This window comes from Crassostrea angulata, chromosome 7 (assembly GCF_025612915.1).
Source record: "Crassostrea angulata isolate pt1a10 chromosome 7, ASM2561291v2, whole genome shotgun sequence".
NCBI lineage: Eukaryota > Metazoa > Mollusca > Bivalvia > Ostreida > Ostreidae > Magallana > Magallana angulata.
The window spans coordinates 24,848,859-24,871,960 of record NC_069117.1 but is presented as its reverse complement, the minus strand read 5'-3'; the positions used below and the strand labels follow the sequence as shown (position 1 = coordinate 24,871,960).

The 23,102-nt window shown below is 35.4% G+C and overlaps 2 protein-coding genes across 5 annotated transcripts; both read right to left on the bottom strand.

Moving 5' to 3' along the window:
* Nucleotides 1–305: 305 nt before the first annotated feature.
* On the bottom strand, nt 306–10,083 carry LOC128156376 (anaphase-promoting complex subunit 2-like). 2 transcript variants are annotated; one of them, XM_052818483.1, is made up of 12 exons: nt 9,997–10,083; nt 8,818–9,265; nt 7,933–8,032; nt 7,568–7,700; nt 6,262–6,544; nt 6,044–6,161; nt 5,717–5,889; nt 5,321–5,607; nt 5,055–5,217; nt 4,763–4,858; nt 4,409–4,641; nt 306–596 (listed from the first exon to the last, which is right to left on the bottom strand). In XM_052818483.1, the coding sequence occupies exons 1-12, from the start codon at nt 10,081–10,083 to the stop codon at nt 381–383; spliced, it is 2,337 nt and encodes a 778-aa protein (XP_052674443.1). In that variant the 3' UTR covers nt 306–380. The 2 variants fall into 2 exon arrangements, with proteins under 2 accessions (XP_052674443.1, XP_052674444.1); XM_052818484.1 differs by having other exon boundaries at nt 10,003–10,083.
* Nucleotides 10,084–10,998: 915 nt separating this feature from the next.
* On the bottom strand, nt 10,999–21,636 carry LOC128191550 (uncharacterized). Of its 3 annotated transcripts, XM_052863681.1 has the most exons (10): nt 21,279–21,636; nt 20,672–20,800; nt 20,106–20,275; nt 19,115–19,156; nt 17,184–17,212; nt 16,853–16,978; nt 12,992–13,121; nt 12,695–12,793; nt 12,384–12,488; nt 10,999–12,155 (listed from the first exon to the last, which is right to left on the bottom strand). In XM_052863681.1, the coding sequence occupies exons 3-10, from the start codon at nt 20,262–20,264 to the stop codon at nt 11,868–11,870; spliced, it is 978 nt and encodes a 325-aa protein (XP_052719641.1). In that variant the 5' UTR covers nt 20,265–20,275; nt 20,672–20,800; nt 21,279–21,636; the 3' UTR covers nt 10,999–11,867. The 3 variants fall into 3 exon arrangements, with proteins under 3 accessions (XP_052719641.1, XP_052719642.1, XP_052719640.1); XM_052863682.1 differs by lacking the exon at nt 20,672–20,800 and having other exon boundaries at nt 20,106–20,271; XM_052863680.1 differs by lacking the exon at nt 20,672–20,800 and having other exon boundaries at nt 21,279–21,635.
* Nucleotides 21,637–23,102: the final 1,466 nt, after the last annotated feature.

Genomic DNA, 23,102 nt, shown 5'->3' with positions numbered 1-23,102 from the left:
TAAATTGTCACTTTATATGTATTTTATGAAAAACTCAATCAATTAGAAACCGCTTGCAGGAAAAGTTTAGAAATGTAATAGAGCTTGGATTTTCCATCTACCAACAAAGTCAAGAATACATGTACAAATGTATACATGTATGTGATAGTAACCTGATGCAAGAACTGTGTCTACTCTGATTTACAAAGAAAATAGAGGTATCATTGAAGTAAAAGCAGGGTCAAGTATGCATACAGTTTGAATTACAAAACTTCAATTACATTTGCAGTAAAAAAAATAACACAGAAACTTTATCAATATACCGGTAATTATAAAGGTAACTTTATTTCATCAACAACTTAATATACAATAACACTAAAAAACACAAAAATCAATATATATCACATCATGTCAGATTTGGGTAATCGATACACTCCCCCTGAGAATAACAACTTTTGGTCCCTCACTTTAGAATCCAGAAAACGCTTGAGTTCTGGCACACTGCACTCTACAGCAGAAGGTCCTTGCATGGCAAACATCCTTAACATGCTGTGAATGCGGTCTATAGTCAAACTTTCTAAGTTTGTCAACATCCCCACAATGTACGACCAGAAAACCTGAAATCAGAAGAGACTCGTCAATCACATAACATCCTTTGAAATTTCCGAACTATTTAAACTTGTTCATTAAATTTGGAATTTAAAAAATTTTGTTAAATGAATATTGAAAAGATTGCATCAGATTGGTAGGTGATGAATACTGTCATCCACAATCAGTGTGTAAATTTTCATTCCTCATTTGGCATACTGTTTTATATATATATATATACAATGTAAACCACTCTGAATAAATCCAAACTCAGCATTTACACATGTTGTATAAATTATTCCTTTCTCTTGAACAGTGGTATATTTGCATAACTGTAACATTAAAAATATATTTTTGAACATTACACACACTGGTAATAGAACCTTGATTTGACATAAAAAACAACAAGAGGCCCATGGGCCACATCGCTCACCTGAGGAACAATAGGTATGATAAAATCAGCTCAATGGAGTCATAATACAAACTATCTGGACAATATACAATAATTCATGTAAATCCTGTATAAATAAAATCCATTTTCCCCTGGATATTCTAATGTTTATAATCATTAGTCCCTTTTCTAACAGGATGATTTTATAGTCATATCATGTGTTGAGTATTGCAGTTCTCAAAAAGATCCCTAACAATAGTTTATATATGGGATATAAACGTACAGTAAACTCTCAACCTTCTCATGAGGCCAAAGAATTGTCCTGGGGCCAAAGTCTTAACAATTATAAAGAATCATCTGGCTGATTAGTTTCTGAGAAGATTTTTAAAGATTTACCCTATAAATTCCTTTGTTAAACTTTGACCCCCCCCCCCCCCCATTGTGGCCCCACCCTACCCGTGGGGATCATTATTTTCACAACTTTGAATCTACACTACCTGAGGATGCTTTCACACAAGTTCCAGCTTTCCTGGCTGATTAGTTTCTGAGAAGAAGATTTTTAAAGATGACTCTGTTTATTCCTATGTAAAACATCGACCTCCCATTGTGGCCCAAACCTACCCCCAGGGGTCATGCTTTTCACAAATTTGAATCTACACTAACTGAGGATGCTTCCACACAAGTTTTAGCTTTCCTGGCTAATTAGTTTCTGAGAAGAAGATTTTTAAAGATTTACTGTATATAATCATATGTTTAACTTCAATCCCCCATTGTGGCCCCAACCTACCCCCAGGGGTCATGATTTTCACAACTTTGAATCTTCACTACCTGAGGATGCTTCCACACAAGTTCCAGCTTTGCCTTCGAATTAGTTACTGAGAAGAAGATTTTTAAAGATTTACTGTATATATTCCTATGTTAAACTTCGATCCCCCATTGTGGCCCAACCCTACCCCCGGGGGTCACGATTTTTACAACTTTGAATTTACACTACCTGAGGATGCATCCACACAAGTGTCAGCTTTCCTGGCTGATTAGTTTCTGAGAAGAAGATTTTTAAAGATTAACTGTGTATATTCCTATGTAAAACGTTGATCTCCCATTGTGGCCCAAACCTACCCCCGGGGGGTCATGATTTTCACAAATTTGAATCTTCACTACATAAGGATGCATCCACACAAGTGTCAGCTTTCCTGGCCAATTAGTTTCTGAGAAGAAGATTTTTAAAGATTTACTTTTTATATTCATATGTTAAACTTCGACCCTCCATTGTGGCCCCACCCTATCCCCAGGGGTCATGATTTTCACATCTTTGAATCTACACTACCTGAGGATGCTTCCACACAAGTTTCAGCTTTCCTGGCCGATTAGTTTCTGAGAAGAGGATTTCTAAAGATTTACTCTATATATTCATTTGTTAAACTTCGACCCCCCATTGTGGCCCCATTCTCAGGTGAGCTAAAAAGGTTAAGTTTACAATTCAATAAGTTGGTTTCTGGAAGAACAGATTTTGAAAATTTTCGTAATAAATATTGACAATTTTTTTTACTTTTTAAAGCGCTAAGCATAGCTCAGCCCTTTATGGTCGTTAGACTTCAACTTCCAGTGCATCGAATAACCGCCCCCTCTAAGCAAAAGTATACATCATTTAAACTGGTTAGGGAACCAGTTTCAGGGGTTTATGCACATAACTGCATGGGCTATTGTGAATCTAACTTACGGGTTATTGTGAAATTAATGTACGGGGCTTACATACATCATTGCAGGGACTGTCATAATATAATATAGTGCGTATACAGAAGCTGAAATGCTATATACATATATCTGTTATATACATACAGAAGCTGGGTTAGCGCTTTTCAGTACTATCAGTACTTTGATTTAATCTTAAGCTTTTAAGATCTGTGTACAAACATAGAATTGTTAGCAAATCTCTGTATCTTGCTTATAATTCGAAGCAAACACTAAAAAATGGTTAGTAAATAGAAATTGTTAACAATTAAACACAAGAAACATGCACTACATGTATAACAAATAAAGAACACAATTTATTTTTTCGAAATGAATCATATATATACATGTATATACCTACATATTTCCGTAAGCGATATCAAACTCTATTTAAACTGAATAAACTCGAGAAAATGCCGAGCATCTCAACAAAAACCTATTGCATTAATCTACCGTTACGCAAAAAATAATGCCGAATTACCGATAGAATGAATTGTATTTCAGTACTCCTACATCAGATTTTGCTTAATTTGCGCAGGTAAACAGTTAACGTAACTGTTTGATTTACCGAAGTCCCTGTTTGATTTGATACGTAAAAATCACGAAATACAGACGACAGTTTCCAGGTTACAAAGCATAAATAATGAAAACGAAACGAAAATCAGAACAAGCTAACATCAACGTCATGTGTGAAAACTGTCAATGCATTGAAATATTTAGCCTCAATTTACTTCACAAAATCGGCACCAATATATTTTTCATGTTTAAAAAATTTCCCTTCATACGCGAACTGTTGCACAACAAGCAAATTCATCATAGTCAGATCGACCCTTTTTCGTATAATGTCATGGCTGCTTTCAACAAAGAACCTCGTTTTAGAAGTATGGAATACGAGTCTTGGTAAAATGGGTAAGCAAAACCGAGCCGTGGCAAAATAAAAGCCGGGGCAGATCGGCAATCGTCAATTCCAAATACGCATTATTTTGCAGCAATAATTACAGCAAATACAAATATACTGGTCCATCAATTATCCTGAAATTTTAATGAGATTGGCAGATTAATAACTGCTTATCTTTTGTTTTGCCCAGGCCAAGTCTTGTCTACCCATTTTACCGGATGCCGAATCCGAGGCTATTAAACTGATTGAAACACGGCTTTCCTTTATTATTATTTTCGTAATAACTCAGATTTGAAACAGAATTAGACCTTAATTTTTGCAATTTATATTTTCCTTCCCATAAGGATAATTTATGCTAAACTACGTTGAATTGGAATCAGTAGTTCTTGAGAAGAAGATTTTTAAAAATGCACCCCCCTTTTTCTACATTTTCAAGGTTTTCTCCGCTTTGAAAACAGATCGGACTTTTATTTCTGCAATTTATATTCGCCCTCCCATAAGGATGCTTTGTGCCAAATTTGGTTGAAATTGGATAAGCGGTTTTAGAGAAGAAGTTCAAAATGTAAAAAGTTTACAGACGGACAGACGGACAGACGGACGGACAGACGGACGGACGGACGGACGACGGACAAAAAGTGATCAGAAAAGCTCACTTGAGCTTTCAGCTCAGGTGAGCTAAAAAAAAGGACCTAAAATTTACAATTCTAATGCATATAAGTATAAAGAAAAAATATAATTTTTATTTGAAGCATCAAAGGACAAAATCCTGACAAAAGGCAACCACACCCCCCCCCCCCCCCCCAAAGATATTTTACATGTACCTGTAATTCCTCCTCTCTCTGGGTCTGAGCAGAAGCCATTGCAGACTCTGCCTCGTCGTCATCGGTGACAATGATGTCATGCATCGCTCGACCTTTGTGTTCTTCCACCAGCACAAACTTGTCTGTGGCCTCCTCCCTCAGCAGACCCTGTGTCTGCCAGTACGCTATTTTTCTCCTCAGGGCTGTGGCTGGCATCTGCAGTACATTGCTCAGCTCCTCCACAGTCCAGGTTTCTGCAATCACACACAGAATATTGATAGCAATGATTGGCATCGTTTACATAATAAATTATTTACATATTATGTATAAAGAGAGATGAGAGATGTATACATAAAATAAGCATTGTTTAACTACCTTGTGACTGGAACTGAATAATTATGGCAGCATGAACTGGAGATACATTAAAGTTAAGTGTTCGATCCTTCAATTCCACATCAATATTCACCAACCCTATCAAATAAAGTTCATGATTTATACACCAGTTTAAATAGCGTAAAATATTAGCATACAAATCATTTTTCACTGAAGTGAAATTTTGCATGCCGATGTACAACGTACATGTACATACATTTCAATACAGTTAATTGATCAAATATCAAGAGACAGCCCAAAAAGGCTGAAGTTAAAAGTTCCTGTATATTCTTACCTAGATGGGGCTTCCAATTCAGAGTTCTGTTTCCTTTGAGAGCTTCAAACTTTTTCGTGTATTCCTCCAAAGATTTTTGCATGACCTCTGGTAGCTTGATCTTTTCTTCTCGAAAGGCAGGCCAGAACTGTGCTGAAAGCACCATTGCGTTGACTTCAATTTCCTGTAAAATACAATGCACATGATTGTTAGAGAAAACTATATATGGTACTAATCTTACACCTTTATTGATCATTTGTCCAGTTTAATTCACAGAATCCCTTTACCTCTCGTTTTGCAGCTTTCAGCCTCTCATCCATTACCCTTGAATTAAGTCTCTTAGAATCAGCCACATCCTTCAACATAACCTCACAGTAATGAAGCTGAGATTCTCCAAATCTTAATTTTAAAAGCTCCAAGTAGCGAATTTCCTTCACTATTTCATAATTAAATTGTGTCAATATTCGATCAGCGAGAAGTGTTCGATATTCTTGAACAAAGAGTTCTTTGCTTCCGTAAATGTTCACCAACATGCTGATAATATCCGAAGCCCTTCTGCTCTTCGATGTGGTTCCTGTATTAATATTAAAAACATCCAAGTTGTTTTAAAATACATGCATATATATATTGGCAGATTTATAATTTTTTGTAAATACAGTTCTGGAAAGTTCTATGTATCTTACTTGGATCAGCATCGACTGGATCAGGCATCCAGTTCTCCCAATCATCCAGCTCATCGTCACTACTACAGCCATCATCCAGCAATGGCTGACCTTTCTGAAGTTCATCCAGCAGTTCATTACTGCCATCATCTGTCAGATTGCATACTATTTGCCTCACGGTGTCGTCTCTGGACCTAAATGTACATTTTAAATAATATCATTCTTCATTTATTTACAAACAATATTTACATAATTACATTTAAATAATTGAAAGCAGTAGTGTGTGCGAAACTTTAGATAAACAATCATTCTTGATCCACTACGCTCACTATCACTTTTGAGCAATACCTGAGATATCGTCTCACTGGATCACATACAAGCTCCAAGATAACGCCAACAGGATCTAATATCCGGAGTGCACGAATAGCAGCGATGTATGCCGTCAAAATGTCTGATGTATTCACACCTAAATAACAGTTACAGACAGGTTAAGTATAGGCATAAAGTTAACCCTTTTTATCAAAGCAATCATACATGTATTTAAACAAAAATAAATGTTTTAAAACCTGGATGTAAAAGCCTAGTTTCCAAAGCAGTCTTCAGAGATGTGACCAGTGTTCCTCTCAAGTCTGTTTTTTCTAAACACACTTTCAAGTCAAGAATGGCAGGCTCTGACTCTGGAAACTCGATGATAATGTTAAACAGCTGATCTATGTGTGTCTTTGCAAAGGTCTCATACATAAAGTGAAGTAGTCTCCCTTTAAATCCTTCTATACAGTCAGCATTTGTATTTCGGCAATTTCCAGAGTATACTAGGGTTAGCCAACCTAACACTTTACTGTCCAGCCACTGCAAAACAAAAAATTTTTTAGTTAATACCATAAAAAGAGCAATTACAGCTTACTCCACTTATACTGAAATCGCTTATTTTGAAATTCCGCTTATTTTGAAATACAAATAAATCCCCAGTTTTTGCCTCTCATTTTCTTTGCATTGATATAACGGATATTATGAAATCGGCTATTTTGAAATATCGTTTATATTGAAGCCACTAATCAGTCCCCATAGATGATGATAAGTTGTTTTTATAACGGTTATATTGAAGTACTCCCTAGCGGATGTCGTCACGGTTGGTGACAGTAATTATGCCAGACTGACCAGTTAATATACAAAGGTGTGAATTGATAAGTTCTCATCATGTGTGTTTTTATACTTCTTTTAAAAAGTAAACTTTATTCACCGTTGAGTTTTTTTGTTTTTACATATATGAATGTATTGAGGCTAGACGCAATATGGAAACCCCATGGAGAAGAAAAACCTTATCTTCGGACACTAAATACGAACTAGTTATGGCTACTGATAAAAGGACAAAGCCTAATTTCGAAATAGCTATGGGTGTTGAGATTATCGCGAGTACACTTACGATGATATACAAGCAGCGTTTAGCAGTACTGATTTGAATCGTTTGAGTCTGGTGATTTTTCTCTAAAACGTAAAAGAATGCGATCGGAGATTATGATGATGTTTAAAAAAGTTTTAAGTGAAAAAAAAGAAACTTACAAAACTTACCGATATAATTTTAATTAAACTTTCAAGGACTAATATTCCATGTAATCTGTTCACTGTATAATAGATGCATGATGACCAAATAATGTGTTCGGGTTTGGTTTTCTATGATTACATCAGGATTGAACTTTCAAAAATGGCGGCTTCATTTGCATGGTCCCCTGAATTTCAATATATCCGGAGTAGGCTGTACATATATATTTATTTATTTCTGTGCACAGTTACTCTTACTGAAGGTTAATGTAGATCATGCTTTATGTTCAAACCTATTCTGTATAAATTTTTAAAAATCCAAATATTATTTACCTCTTCAAGATTTTTTAGGTAGGAAGTTTCAAAATTTCCTTTGCATGTGTTTTCAATGTGGTGTTTAATTCTGTCATGTACAATGGAGGTCACTGCCATACCAGATACTCTCTCTAAAATTCCAATATCATCCCTGAAAAATTACAATTCATGAAATAAAAAAGCCAAGAACAGATGATAGTTGAAATTATTTTGCCAGAAGACACTTGATGCTTTTTGCTTTCTTCTAATAATTTATTAGTATATAACTCTTACATTTGTATTGCAGGTGTAGCTGTTGTTATGTAGTTTGAATAATTTCAATAAACTGTTAATTAACAGACCATGAGCACACCCTTGTATTAGGCCTGTTCTACTCTACTTACAGTTGTCGGTTGATGGTATGGAAGTTGTCCAGAATGTCCTTACACACACACTCCTCCTGTTCTTTGTCACAACCCTTGCACTCATCCTCATCCTCCTCATCTGAAAACAAATATACATAGACTACACAAAAATGAAAAGTGTTATAGGAAGAGGTGCTGCACAAAATGTTTGCACCCAAGTATGTGTGTTTGTATTGTACATCCATCAAAATACCAGTGGTACAGGATATATAGTGACCTTAAATACATGTATTTATAAATTGAGTATACTGTAACCCTTCTAAATATTTTCTATAGGTACAAAGAAGATGATTAAAGATTTATGGCCACATGCAATACATTCTCATTTCTGTGCTACATACAGACAACTCTAGAATACTTAACCTAAACCCTTGCTAAAACATTATGATTTTAAATATATTCTGGTAGAATTAAATCATCTGGTTAAATCCTCTAACTATCTACGTCAATGAGGAAGGATAAATGTAATATAATGTAATTTAGGGCAATCATATACATGTCATCAAAAAGGGTCATGAATTTAACAATTATCGGTATGCGCTTTCAGATTCATTGCAGTATGATTTTTTAACCATAAAATTATCCCATCAATAATGCAGGTGACTATGCAGTAATAAAATTACAAATAGATGGACAACTTACAGGTACAGTAAATCATGGTTATAGCGAACACACATATAATGAATTGACGCTTACAGCGAAGTGATTTTCATTCCCCAGCTTTATGACATGCTGTAAACTTGACAGATATAATGAATAACACTTATAACGAAGTATAATCGCCCGTCCCTGGGACTTCGTTATAAGCATGTTTTACTGTACTAACCTCTAACATTGGATATTCAAGTAAATATATACACCAACCTTCTTCCTCTTCATCCTCTGAAGTACTGTGATGAAACACTTTGAAAGCTTGTGAATAAAATAGTTCTACTGCTTTACAGAATTGGGCAGGCATGATGAAAAATATGATTGATTTTATCAACAGAATGTACGCTTCTGATAAATTCTTTTTATTGAACACTGTTGAGGACTTCCTGTTTTCCAGAATCACTGCCATTGAGTTTAATCTGTCTATGCAAGGCATGTATCCCATGGTTATCTCATGGAGATAATTCACAGCTTTACCCAGTTGTTTGGGCAAAAGTTCAGAGTCTTCTACCTCGAAAACTTTCCAGAAGGTTGGAGCAACATTCCTTCGAAGATCCTGCTGTAGACATTCAACAAACCATTCTTCGATCATGTAACCCAGGCCATTTTGGATCATAACATCAACTGAATTTTGAAATTCAGTTTCATTTTGTTTTCTTTGCTAAAAAAAAATTGAAAACGAGCATTAGAACAAAAGATTGCATTAAGCAATCTTAACACATTTCATATTTGCAATCAATATTTAAGTTGTCAATGAAATTTCTACCCGACAATTATTTAAAACAATTGATCTTTTGAAGCTTTATAAAAGTCCCCTGAATTATTGTTGAAGTCATTTCCAGTGTTTGAATAACTGTAAGCCACCTTGCGTGCAATGAAGCATAGATAAGTATGATAACTTTACATTGTGCTGCATTTGATATTTAATACCGATCAATTATCATGTTAACTAGAACTGTTCTTCTTTGTTATATCATTTAAGAATTAGCTGTATGATCACTCCTTAACAGTTATACATAGCCTCAAGACTTTAAGAACTGTGATTGCAATTTCGCTTTAGGAGCCGAGCAAAATCAAGAGCGATTTTTCATGACTTTTGTTTCAGATCAGTTCGAAGTTAAAAATAATGCTGCAGCAAAGCCTAAATCAATGCGACTCCTTGTACAAATGCTCATTTAGTTCAATGTTCGATTGTGTAGCTAAATAAACCTACTTCAGGCAGGTAAATAAAGCTATGTAGGTAATTCAAGCTACGTATCAAACTCTATATAATTAGTGATTGTACTGGACCTGTTTGTTATGAGACGTGCAGTATTGTTTATTAGTAATCTTTTTGAATACGTTAAAATGAATAAGAAAACATCGTAGTCATTGTGTACTGCTGGGTATTACCCTTACATTGGCATGAGCTGGAGACAAAACCTCTGTAATTATGAGCCATGCTTTGCTGATATCCTCATTGTTGATTTTTGCCGCCATGATTAAATGTAAAAGATGGAATATACAGAAGGCGAAATTATAAATTCCGGAAAAATATTAGTGCATATAGGCTAGGCCTAAATTACGCGCTTGCCGTGGATACAAATCATTTCAGACAAGAAACAACACGGGATCAAAAATGGGACTCCCGCCTTACTCTTCCTTCTCATTTTTATTAAATTAATCATTTTCTCATATTATATCTATATATTATTGGAGGTGATTTTTTTTATAGGCGTTCTTCATCTATAAATCAATGTGTATGAAACTTTTTTTACAGTACGTATAATATAAAAGTATATTTGATAAGGATGATTTTTTTCTTAAAACTGATTCTGATTGGAAGCTCCTTTGGATTTTTTCAAGCGTTCTGCCCCCCCCCCCCCCCCCCATTCACTTTTCTGTAACAATATGAAACTGGATTTTAGAACGGTATTAAGAATCCAGCGCTAAACTATACCGAATGTGCATGTTATGGGTAAAAAATATCATCTCTGTGGAGCTTGCATATATACACAACAAACTCTATATAACAGAGGTGGTTTTAATGTTGTCCATATTATTTTAGGTGAGACACCATTAAATGGGAACAACAAAGTAATAAATTGTATTTTATTATGTTGCAAACAGTAGTGTATACTTTTGTATCATTTAATAATGATAGAAATATTACATTGAATGAGGTGTAGTACTGCAATACACAGTTAAAAACTGTCCATTTTTAGTAACGAATGGGCGCTTTGGAAAATATTTTTGAACAAAACTAGTGGTTTAATACTTTATATTTTTTCTAATATCAAAAACAGTGATCGATCCACTTACTTTTTATACCTTCCATTTACCTGTGTAATTACAAGCATATTATTTATTGATGTGTATGAACAAAAAAGGATGAAAAAAAATCAATACAAAAAATTCATTCTTCAACTTTTATATTCCCTCAAATTATTTTGAAAATACAATGAATACATGTGAATTATAAAAATAAACATCAACAAGAAACTGGCACTATTCTTCACGTTGGATAACGACGCTACGATCCCGCATGTATACGTTGTCGTGGACAATTTCTGTCATGCACATATCACTAAATTCTGCTGGAACTTGGTTACATTACAATTGAATTCTTTAAATCTTTTGGAAAATCGTTATCACAAAAACTGAATTTTACCCGAGTGTCAGGGAGTTGTCTTTTACAAAAATGGTTACGTTTTTGTATTGGTGTTTGGGATCTTCTCATTTGGGCAAGTGTAGATTGGTATTCCTTTGCTCTACACAGAAAAACATTATATTCCACTGACGAAATTTATGTTTCTTCTATCACTAATTCTTTGTTATATCGAGCAATTTACACTCAAGAAAACATATAACAGAATTTTTCTAATTTTGAAGAAACAAGTACTAGGTAATTCTAAAATCTATACGGCAATGCATAATGAACCAGTGCTGTGTTCGTTTATCTTGCACGTAGTAAGAGTTATCTATCTTATGAAAGAGTCAAAGTACCGTAAGCCGTAACCAATATTTATGTACCAAATGTGTTTTCATAATATATCATACAAAGTATTTGTCTACGACGGACAGGTATCTAATGGTATGTTATGGACCTGGCACATACCATTGGTATCATGCATATTTTTCATTTATGTGTACATTTTTAATACCATATAAGACATTTAGATCATATATAAAAAATACTTATATTTCACTTTTAACTTAATCCATAATAATTTAAGCAGGTTTTAATATGCAAGTATATTTGTACATACATGAATATATTTATTTCATTTTAACTGAGAACAATGGACGATTCCTTTCAGGAGCAGAGGACCGTTGTCGTACTTAAACACAATTGGCCATACTAAATAATCTACTTCCGGGGCTGGGGCGTTCCGGGAAATCATCACATCCGGGTAAAAGTTCGATCCTGGCTTTAGCTTGAAAGTAATCGACAATGGTCTGTCTTGAACACTAGAAATCCATGCACACTTCACGCAAAGTCTGATAAAGGGGTGCAGAATATCTGCCTTGACGTATGCCTTCAGATGGTGTTTTTCCGTCAAGAAAAAGAGCTTAACAAATATAACATATCAAAATTAGAATATCTTCATATATACCTGTATCTCAACAACATTTCGTACATGCATAAAAGGACAAAACCACTGACAAAGCACTCATTTAGCACAAAAAGCTTCTTGAATTGCAATAGTTTTATTCTTGGAAAACAGCACGATTCTAAGATTTTTCTTTAAAACAAACAAACATACGGACAACAAGGAAAATGTCCGCCGGTGACGTACCTGCTCGACCACTGGGAATATGTGTGTGTTCGCAGACGTTCTCAGTCTGTTGAGGTCAGAAGTTATATGCTGACTAGTTATGTCTGCCTTGTTTGGTACATGAATCTGAAAAAATAAAATAAATCAGGACTTAACAAATTACACCTGTTAGCCATCATTGAAGTCTCACAAATGGGTGAAATCGGGTCATCTCGCCCCCCCCCCCAAAAAAAATACTCTACGAGTTTGAGTTTCACATAAAAAATAGACACAATGCTAATTAAACTATTTCGAAAAATAATAAATATTATTTCAGGATTTTAAAAGCCCACCTTTTTGAGGAGATGTTGGTTTGAGGTGGGAACAAATAAGGTTTCAGTCAGGTCTCTGAGGTGTTCTTCCGATAGTTTCTCACAAAAGTCGTAACATTCCTGTAAATCAGAGGTCACAATATCAATATACTTAGCACACAGCAACATAATTGTATCAGGCAACCATAAAAAATAAATGTATTTCGTGTATGTTCTAGCATAAATCTCTATGAATTAAAATAATTGTTGGCCTGCCTCTTAAAATCATTTGTTTTGTTCCTACTAGTATAAAATCCGGTGGCTTTAATTTTGCCTGACCTGTAAAAGCTTCAGAAGTTCTTCTGCCGCCTCCCTCTCTCGGACTTTTTTCTTGTAGATGAAGTACTCAAAGGCAGGCTGCCACTCTGTTTTGTATATCTCTGACAGCAACTCTGCTACATCTTCCGGTCTAAAAAATAATTAATAGTGCAATCAAATTTAATTGTAAGTGATCCCTTTACCACTGATTCGTGTGCCAATTTATTTCTAAAAGATCCTTAATTTCAAAAGTTCCTTTAAAAGAAGATCATATTTTAGAAATGACTACGACGTCGAAGAATAGCTAAAAGATGATATGTTTTACTCAGAAAAAACAAAATTCCATTGTCCATCTTTTGTGTGTTATAACAAAGTCGTAGCTTCCATTGTGGCAATGAGGCAACTGCTTCCCAAGACTTCACTGCCATCCCCTTCCCATAGTTAATTATATATTGCAGAAAATATTTAACTTGTTTTTAGAAGGAAAGAATATTATTTAACATTTAAACAAATCCATATGTACATGTACTTTCATTTCAATATGTAAAATTTTAGTGAACATTTTGATCAACCATATCAATTATCTAGAGGCCCATGGGCCACATCGCTCACCTGAGGAACAATAGGTATGATAAAGTCAGCTTAATGGAGTCATAATACAAACAATCTGGACAATGTACAATAATAAATTTAGATCCTGTATAAATAAAATCCTTTTTTCCCCTATAGAACTCGGATAGCCCTGATTGCTGCCAATATTTAAAAGAGCAGACTTTAATCACCGCTCCTGCACATATATAGGGACTCAACGTTGCGCAGACAGGGATGACCGCACACCTACACGACCAATCGCAACTTCTTGGGCCTTTCCGGCAAGCTCGAAAAACACCTCGAATGTATTACCTAGGCGTCCATGACAACCCCCCTTTTTGTAAAACTTGATATAAATTCAACACATTTGAAGATCTGTTGAAATGTGAGTTCGACTTCATTAAAGTCAATGATATACCCTAAATTTTACCACAGGAACGACATACAATGCTGTCTAGCGATATTCATTTTAATGGGAAGCGACTCCATTTTGTATAAAATTCTAACATCCGGTGATTTTAATACATTCGAGGTGTTTTTCCGAGCTTGTCGGAAAAGCCCGAGAAGTTGCGATTGCTACACGACTCAACAGGTACCAACGTTTACGCAAGCAGGGATGACCGCACACATGCGCCAACAGCTCAACCTAACGCAAGCAGGGAGTGCCGCACACTTGCGCTAGAAAGGCGTGAACACCAGCAGGGATGACCATACATCAGTATGGTGTTCCGATGGGGCCACTTCGACCTTCGCACTTTCGCCTTTAGGTCGAAGATGCGAGAGTGCGAAGTCGCGAAGGCGAAAGTGCGAGAGTGCGACGGCGAAGGAGCGAAAGTGCGAAGATGCGACGGCGAAGCGCGAAGATGCGAAGGCGAAAGCGCGAAGGCGAAGGAGCGATACTACTATCGCTCCCTCGCCTTCGCAACTTCGCACTCTCGCCTTCGCACTTTCGCACTTTCGCCCTCGCCTTTTTTGATAGCATTCAGAAAGTCTCGGTCTATTACATAGAATTTGATGCAGGCACCGTACTCGCAAAGGTTTTCCGATTAATCCATGATATCATTGGTACGCATGCGCTAAGCCATTGTGCTTACTATGAATGTTTATAAATATTTTAATGTGTATATGTGACATTTATGTTTACCAGTGCTGGCTATGCCTAATCGTTATATACTCCATATAAAATGTAAGGTCCGCCATAATGTATACATATGCACTTCCAGACTCCTGTCACTTACCAGCTGTCTGTTTACCGTAGATCAAACACAGTAACATTCTAATTTCATTATGCGACACTCCTTGCTGGTGTATGGATCTAGAGGTGGAGAGGGGGTTCCCACCCCCACCCCCCCCGGAAAATTCAATACTAATAACTTCACACATGCAGTAAAGGGAGAGAGAAGGTCCGGATCTCATCCCCCCGGAAAATTTAATTTAATTAATTATATATAATAAAATCTCCAAAATATGTCTCGGAACCCTCCCCCACCCCCGACAAATATAATTATTTATCCACCCCACCCCCTAGAAAAGTTATGGATCTGCGCAGGCTGTTGAAAATAAATTCTAAAAAGTCCATCGTCTGCCTCAGATGTCCTTTTATACAGCTAAAATTGTCTTTAAACGAAAGAGAGCTCCATAATTATAAAAAGGCGAAGGCGAAAGTGCGAAGATGTGAAGGCGAGAATGCGATATTAGTATCGCTTCTTCGCCCTTTCGCCGTCGCACTCTCGCCGTCGCAACTTCGCACTCTCGTACCTCGACCTAAAGGCGAAAGTGCGAAGGTCGAAGTGGCCCCATCGGAACACCATACATCAGTGCTCCGCCGCAACCACCACCAATACAAGCAGGTATGATTGCACACTTGTATTAATGCAATACAGGGCAGGAATGACCGCACAACTTGTATCGAAGGTTAGAAAACACGTAGATTAGATAGAGCAGGGATTATCACACACTTATTCTTTCCATACCTGCTCAAGTTTAACCCCAAACAGACGCTCATCAGATTGCGTTAGATACTGTCCCTTTAAATGTGCCGGCCTAAAATAATTCATAGTATCTAAAAATTGGAAATCAAAAATAAACAAACTAATCTGGCCTAACCCAAAACTTCTTATGCAGAACAACTTATATACATTGAATATTTATTATTGTATAAAAATAATCATCACAATAATTGGTTAACAGTGGATGCATTAATTAAAATAATCAAGAATCAATAAATCAAGGGCAATAACTCAATACAGTAATACAAAAAGATTCTAATGAAGAAATAGGTGCCTGCTTCAATTTTATAGTCATATCACATGTTGAGTATTGCAGTTCTCAAAAAGATCCTTTACAATTGTTTATATATGGGATATTTAGCTACATCAAACTCTGAACCTTCTTGTGAGGCCGAAGAATTGTCCTGGAGCCAAAGTTTTAACAATTATAAAGAATCATTTTGCTGATTAGTTTCTGAGAAGAAGATTTTTAAAGATTTACTTTACATATTCATATGTAAAACTTCGACCCCCATTGTGGCCCCACCCTACCCCCGGGGATCATGATTTTTACAACTTTGAATCTACACTACCTGAGGATGCTTCAACACAAGTTTCAGCTTTCCTGGCTGTTTAGTTTCTGAGAAGAAGATTTTTAAAGATTTACTCTATATATTCCTATGTAAAACTTCGACCCCCCATTGTGGCCCCACCTTACACCCGCGGGTCATGAATTTCACAACTTTGAATCTACACTACCTGAGGATGCTTCCACACAAGTTTCAGCTTTCCTGGCTTTCTGGTTCTTGAGAAGAAGATTTTTGAAAATTTCTCGAAATTTTTCATTAATTTCTAATTATCTCCCCTTGAAAACGGGTGTGGCCCTTTATTTTCACAACTTTGAATCCCCTTTGCCTAAGGATAATTTGTGCCAAGTTTGGATGAAATTGGCCGAGTAGTTCTTGAGAAGATGTTGAAAATGTGAAAAGTTTACGGACAGACGGACGGACAGACGGACGACAGACAAAATGTGATCAGAATAGCTCACTTGAGCTTTCAGCTCAGGTGAGCTAAAAACGTTTGAAATATGTAGTTATACATGCATGCAAAAACTTTTAATAACGTAACAATTTGTAGTTATACCTGCATGCTAAAACTTTTAATAACGTAACCGCCGGTAAAATTACGAAATTTCTGTTCGAGGACAAATAGGACTTTTACATTTTGAAACTCCCAAAATTCATTTTTTTTTCCACTCATAATTGACAATATGACAATATTGCAATTCAATTTTCGATAGTACCTGGCTGTGTTGATTTCAATGGGGTGGGGAACATGGAGGTTCCCTGCCCCCCATCCTCTCCCTGTTTCTCGTTCCCCTAGCCTCAGTTTTTCTAGCTCCGATTCTAATTCGATAATTCTCTCTTCTCTGTAACAAACATTGAAAAGACAAAACATATAATTTTATACAAAACAGATTCCAAGTTCAATTATAAAGTCATTTTATTCGCTCAAAGTCATGTAAATGGACAAATCCCGCTGAAGGCTTATCAATATAGCTTATCGTGTAAATCGGTGTTAATTTTTTTGGGAAAATGAAGAAAAAAATGACAAATTATTAGTAAGATACCGACCTTGTGAGGTTGTCTCTCTCCCCCGGTGCCTTTAAGGAAAAAGAAAACAATCGTATCGTTATTCTTGGTCCAATCCAACGAAAAGTAAGTTTATATGACATAACTTGAATATATGTACGTATTGGTTAACTTTAATTAAATGTGTTTATTTTAAGCGATTGGGTATAACATTTTCTTATATTTACATAAACCATGTATTATTCCCTCTATTTCTTAATAGAGAAACTTATAGTTAATTCTAAACTCTATAGAAACAGCCAGACTGAAAATTAATATACATGCAACGATCAATTGGTCGAAATCTACAGCGGTTTAAACTGACAAGAAAGTGGCAGGACCAAAATTGACACGCCCTGTTTATCGATTGGCCAAGACCTACAACAACCTAAGAAAAATCACGGACTGCACGAAATAATCATGGTGATGTCAGATTCAAAGTCTCACAGACGACGATTTGGCTGTTTCTTTTAGCTAACGTTCTTACGTACATTAACAGTAATTTAGTGAATTTTACTTACTTTTACGCTCAATCAATCAATAAGTTAATAGAAAGATGTTAATATAAACAACCGAAATTTGAGTGTCATTTGTTGAGTTATAAGCGAGTTACAGAGCTTGAAATTCTTCGCTATGGAAACAAAGCGTTTGTTTACATTTTGAACGTTGAAGTAAAAATTTAAGTTTTAGACCTAAACCGAATGTGTTAAACGTTAGGAACTGTTTTATATGCTTAAAAAAATAAGAAGATATATAAATAAGCTGGAAAAAGGTTTTTTACTGGTATATTGAACCTATGTAAACAAAAACAGGGCACGAGCCTTGTTAACATGACAAAGAAATGTGAGCTCTGTATCTTGCTTATAACTCTACGAATGACTCTTAAATTTTATTTGACCATTAGAAATGCATTTCTAAATTATTGTAAATATTAAAAACATAAAAATAGAATTTGACCAAAATCGTGACCATGCCCCTTTAAACAATAAAATGCTTTCTTGGGTGATTCATCCGGGATATGAAGATAGCGACATTGCAGAAAAAATAAGTAACCCGCGTTAGCGGGTTATGTACATTTTTTCTGCAATGATCGTTACCTTCATAACCCGAATGAATCACCAAAGATTATATAAACATCTTTCCTTTAGCTAATATTGATTATGAAAAGTAAGTAAAATTCACTAAATTACTGTCAATAAATACGTTAGCTATAAGATTCAGCCAAATCGTCTCCTGTGAGACTTTGGGTCTGACATCGTCATGATTATTTCGTGCAGTCCGTGATTTTTCCTAGGTCGCTGTAGGTTTGGACCAGTCGATAAACTGGGCGTGTCAATTTTGGTCCTGTCACTTTCTTGTCAGTTTCAGTCGCTGTAGATTTCGACCAATCGATAAACGGGGCGTGTAGATTTCAGTCTGGCTGTTTCTATAGAGCTGTGAATTAACTATGTTTCCGTAAGAAAAAGAGGAATATAATACATGGTAGATGTAAATATATCCCGAATGAATCACCAAAGAAAGCACTTTATTGTTTTTAAAAATATACACATGCTATTTGGACTGAACAGCTGTTACACTCAAATGAGATACGGTGTAGTTAGTATATCTATGAACATTTAACAATTTATCAATGCTAAAAAGTACCATAGTATACAAATGTATACAGTATATGTTAATGACATGTAGCATTGCTGTTCATCGACGTCGATTGAGATTAACAATGCATTTGAATTAAATTATCACTTTCTGATTATATGGGTTTTTGCAATAACACAATTACGGTATCTTGATATCAAAATTATAATGATGCACTGCTTTGATAACGAAAATATTTTTCTCTACACAGATAGGGTCTACACAGCGACAGTATACATTTCTACATGTATCTGAGGCTGATTGACGTTTTACAGATATATAAAGGTAAGGTCGCTCACCCTTTCTTCCTCTGTCTTGTAGTCTATATTCTCCTCCACCCACTGCAACAAAATCATTTGTAATAGATAATCCAAAATGTCTAACAAGCAATCTTGAATTAAGAAGAGAAAACATAGTCCTACACTCGGAACATTGCCATCGAGGTAAATTTTTATGATTGGAGCAAACTGACTCATGGGATATGTTACATATAGGCAATACTGTAAACCAATTATATATATATATATATATATATATATATATATATATATATATATATATATATATATATATATATATATATATATATATATATATATATATATATATATATATATATATAAGGAATAAGGAATCATTCTTTGAGTATTATGAGGTGATAATTTCGGTCGGGGCGTGATCAAATCCAATAAAGCCCGAAGGGCTTTATGATAGATTTGATCACGCCCCGACCGAAATTATCACCTCATAATTATATTAATATAATTTTTAGCCATCGTACGGTTAAATATTTTAATATAAACAAGCAAATCCCGCCTCAATTTGGCGTCATTTGTATTATGGGTTATATAGTACAAAATCGATACGTAGTGTTATCACAGGCAAAGACACCGGGAAAAAAAAAAATAAATATATATATATATATATATATATATATATATATATATATATATATATATATATATATATATATATATGACAGTCTTTATGAACTAATTTAGCAATAGTTCATCGCAAAATAAAATTCACCGCGAATAACAGTCTTTATTAATGCAAATTACCGTAAACATGGTAGTAAACGCGTGCGGATAAATATTCACGAAATCCGCGATCGATATCCATCATTGCGAAACAGTTGTTTGTTTATTTATGCCCATGAAAAATCGTTAAAAAGAAAAATAATTAATATTTTAATAACTTTTTATAATATACGTATCAGTTTGCGTCCAAAATTTGGAATCTGTGAAGATAAAAACGGAATTTTGACTGATGTTCCAAGGTATTACTTACAATTCGCTCTGCCTCCACCAAGGCGTCCCGGAAAGGTGCGCTGTTGACGATAAGTGTCCCCCCTTTGAAGTTTCTTACAGATGCAGCAATAGGTGCTGCCCAGTGTGGGAAAGCTTCATCTGGGCTAACACTCCGCGAGGATCGCAAATCTTCACTCATTCTACGTCTATCTACAAACGGAATGTATTTAAATTGGTGTGCTTTTTTAAATCCCAAGACGCCCAAATTCAAAAGCAGTTAGTATATGATCCCTCTAATGGAATATCCGACGGACGGGTTTAAAATTGAAGATTGACCAGCAAAACAAAACATGCCTATATAGAGTGCATAAATGTGTAATTATGTCTGCTTTATATAGATTTTGAATATAACCTATACTAATTGGCATTATTATCTCACATTTGATAAGATTTTTTTGACAATAAGTCAGAAGAGATTACAAGAAATTTGAACCCTTCACCATGAATTAGTCTATTCTTCTGAATGGATTTCTCTCTGGTGGCATGCTATAGCTCTCAACAGAAAGTTCGCAAAAGTAGGGCCCTATTCAAATGCTCTTTGACTACCTATAGAAAGCTATGACCAAACATTGTCTTCTCAGTGATCCTTTGGGCAGGTTTCAACGTACTTCCATATCAGTTGATAACCTATTCATACTTCCATCAGGCACTACCTTCAGTCCCACTAATTCTAACCTAAACATCAAAATGGAAAGGACGTAAAGATAGGAATTCACTTAAATCGCCCTCTTTGACGGGTTTACTAACGCCCTCTCGATGGCCAGTTTCTGGTTTATTTCAGCTGATCACTACACTTATTGCATGTCCTAGCATCCATCTACCAATCTTTCCCAAAAGTAAGCATACATACAATGTACAATACAAGATAAACTTTAAATCCTTCTGTTTAAATTCTTTGAATGTTTTTTGTAAACAACACCTTTTATATACACATATCTCCACCACCTGTTTTACATAAAATAACAAGGCGCAGATAATGATGATCTACATCGCATACCATTAATTCCTTCAACGCGATACCGATTAATATGCCATTATACCATGTATGATCACGGCCGGTACATGGCCGGTAAATCATCATGGCCGGTACATTAGAGACTTATACAATGAGACAACGTACAACAAAACCTGAGCAACCAGTCAATAGCACTACCTTGATACGGTTGGTCCATTATTGTCAGCACACTAGTCCACACCCAGGTACCTTACTTCCTCCACTGCTGGTTTAGCTCTAGATCACTGGTTTTCATGCTTGATGCGCTTGTCTCATGACGAAACACGGAACCCTATCCACCCAGAGTATGTAATTTGACACACTGAGAATTATCTGGATTGCCATCGAAATCTGGGACACAATAGCATGTTTTTCGACTCACGGCTCAGGCAAATCTAGTTTCATCACCATATATCACAAAACCAGTCGAATAAGACCCATACTTGTCAAACACACTGAACACTGAAGGCTTGTAAAACTCTGTTCATCGAAACTACAAACGTTCACTTCGGTTTAATTATTTGGACTGTTGTTTTCTTCGGTGATGGTGCATCGACCGGAAAATCGACACAACCTTGAGAATATTTGTGTGTTGTTGTGGGGGGGGGGGGGGTGGGGAGGGGGGGTTGAAAAAAGGGGGTGGGTCAATACACAAAAACGTGATGTGAATCCCTAGAAGCGCGTATGAGAAAAAAACGATAAAGAGATTCTTTGATGTTTTCTAGTTTACAAAATAATGATGAATTAGTAGACATGAATCTGTATTGATGTGTCCTTTAGGAGAGCAACATCTTGATACGTATCGATGGTATGCACTTAAAAGGCATAATAAAGAAGGAATTCGATATTTCCGTTCTGCGACGTATTTTCTTTAGATATGAATATATTTAAAGATCAATTTTTTTCATGTGTCAAGAAATTAACCATCAGATCTACCAAACACTCTCAGATATGATTTATTTACCTATTAACTATTATTTTGTAAAAAAAAAAAAAAAAAAATCAATAAATTTTATATTTTAAATTTGGGTATTTTCTTAAGTTATATAGAGCTCTTCATCTGAAAGAGATCAGTACAGTCTAAAATATGGCCACGAACATCGAACCCTCTTAGTCAACTTTGCAGTAAGACTAAATGCCACCAACAGTGAGAATATAAGTTTTTTCCAAATAACATGTAGTATCCATATTCCCTTAGAAATATGGCTATATAGTAGCATTTTTTCCTCAGAAATTTGCTTTATAAGTAGCCAGCTTTTTCTCTGGAAAATTGGCTATGTAGCCAAATTTTCCCAGGGAATAGTTTACTTTTTATTATACTTTCATGTTAAATACTGAAATCTGATTGGGTTAGACGCAGTTGATAATCCGTTCTATTACCCTCAGCGTTAGCAACACACTTAGCAACGGGTAACACAACGAATTGTTACATGCGCGTAAATTATGCGCGTACGGTTCGCCGTAGAACTCACGTCATTTCTATATAAAAGCAGTAAAAATATTCTCTAAAATTAAGAAATTCAGTATAATAAAATAAATAGTGCCTGTTTGGGAGGATAACAGTTGAAATTAACACCCCTCGAAAATCGGTTGACAATGGTTTCCTCGGGGTGTCAATTTCAACATTAAACTATAAATGAAAACTTGTAACTTTCCTTGTAAATTGTAGAAAGGATTTTTCTCTCTGGTTATTCACAAGGGGAGGGGGGATGTTCAATATTTACATTTATTAATAGTGAGTAAATTGATCACTTTTACTAAAATGATTTAAAAATTTAAATTGAATATGCTGGGCTTCCTTTTTTGAAACATAAAAAAGAAGAAATTACCAGTTAAAACGAGATACCGATTCGTTGTACCGAGATAATTATCTCGTCATAACCTTGTAATGTCGTTATTACGAGTGAATAGAGAAATCAATACATATAAATTCACGTTATACATGCACTGATGGGCATTCGTATAGTGAAAGTGCATTGATAT

Excerpts from the sequence above, each read along its gene's own strand:
- LOC128191550 (XM_052863680.1), bottom strand. Across the intron at positions 12,794-12,991 it reads AACTTCTGAAGCTTTTACAG|GAATGTTACGACTTTTGTGA; the intron begins GTCAGGCAAAAT and ends TCTGATTTACAG. Across the intron at positions 12,489-12,694 it reads ACCAACATCTCCTCAAAAAG|ATTCATGTACCAAACAAGGC; the intron begins GTGGGCTTTTAA and ends TTATTTTTTCAG.
- LOC128156376 (XM_052818483.1), bottom strand. The coding sequence starts at position 10,083 with ATGGCGGCAAAAATCAACAATGAGGATATCAGCAAAGCATGGCTCATA. Across the intron at positions 5,218-5,320 it reads TGAAAGCTGCAAAACGAGAG|GAAATTGAAGTCAACGCAAT; the intron begins GTAAAGGGATTC and ends TGTATTTTACAG. Across the intron at positions 4,642-4,762 it reads TATTCAGTTCCAGTCACAAG|AAACCTGGACTGTGGAGGAG; the intron begins GTAGTTAAACAA and ends GTGTGATTGCAG.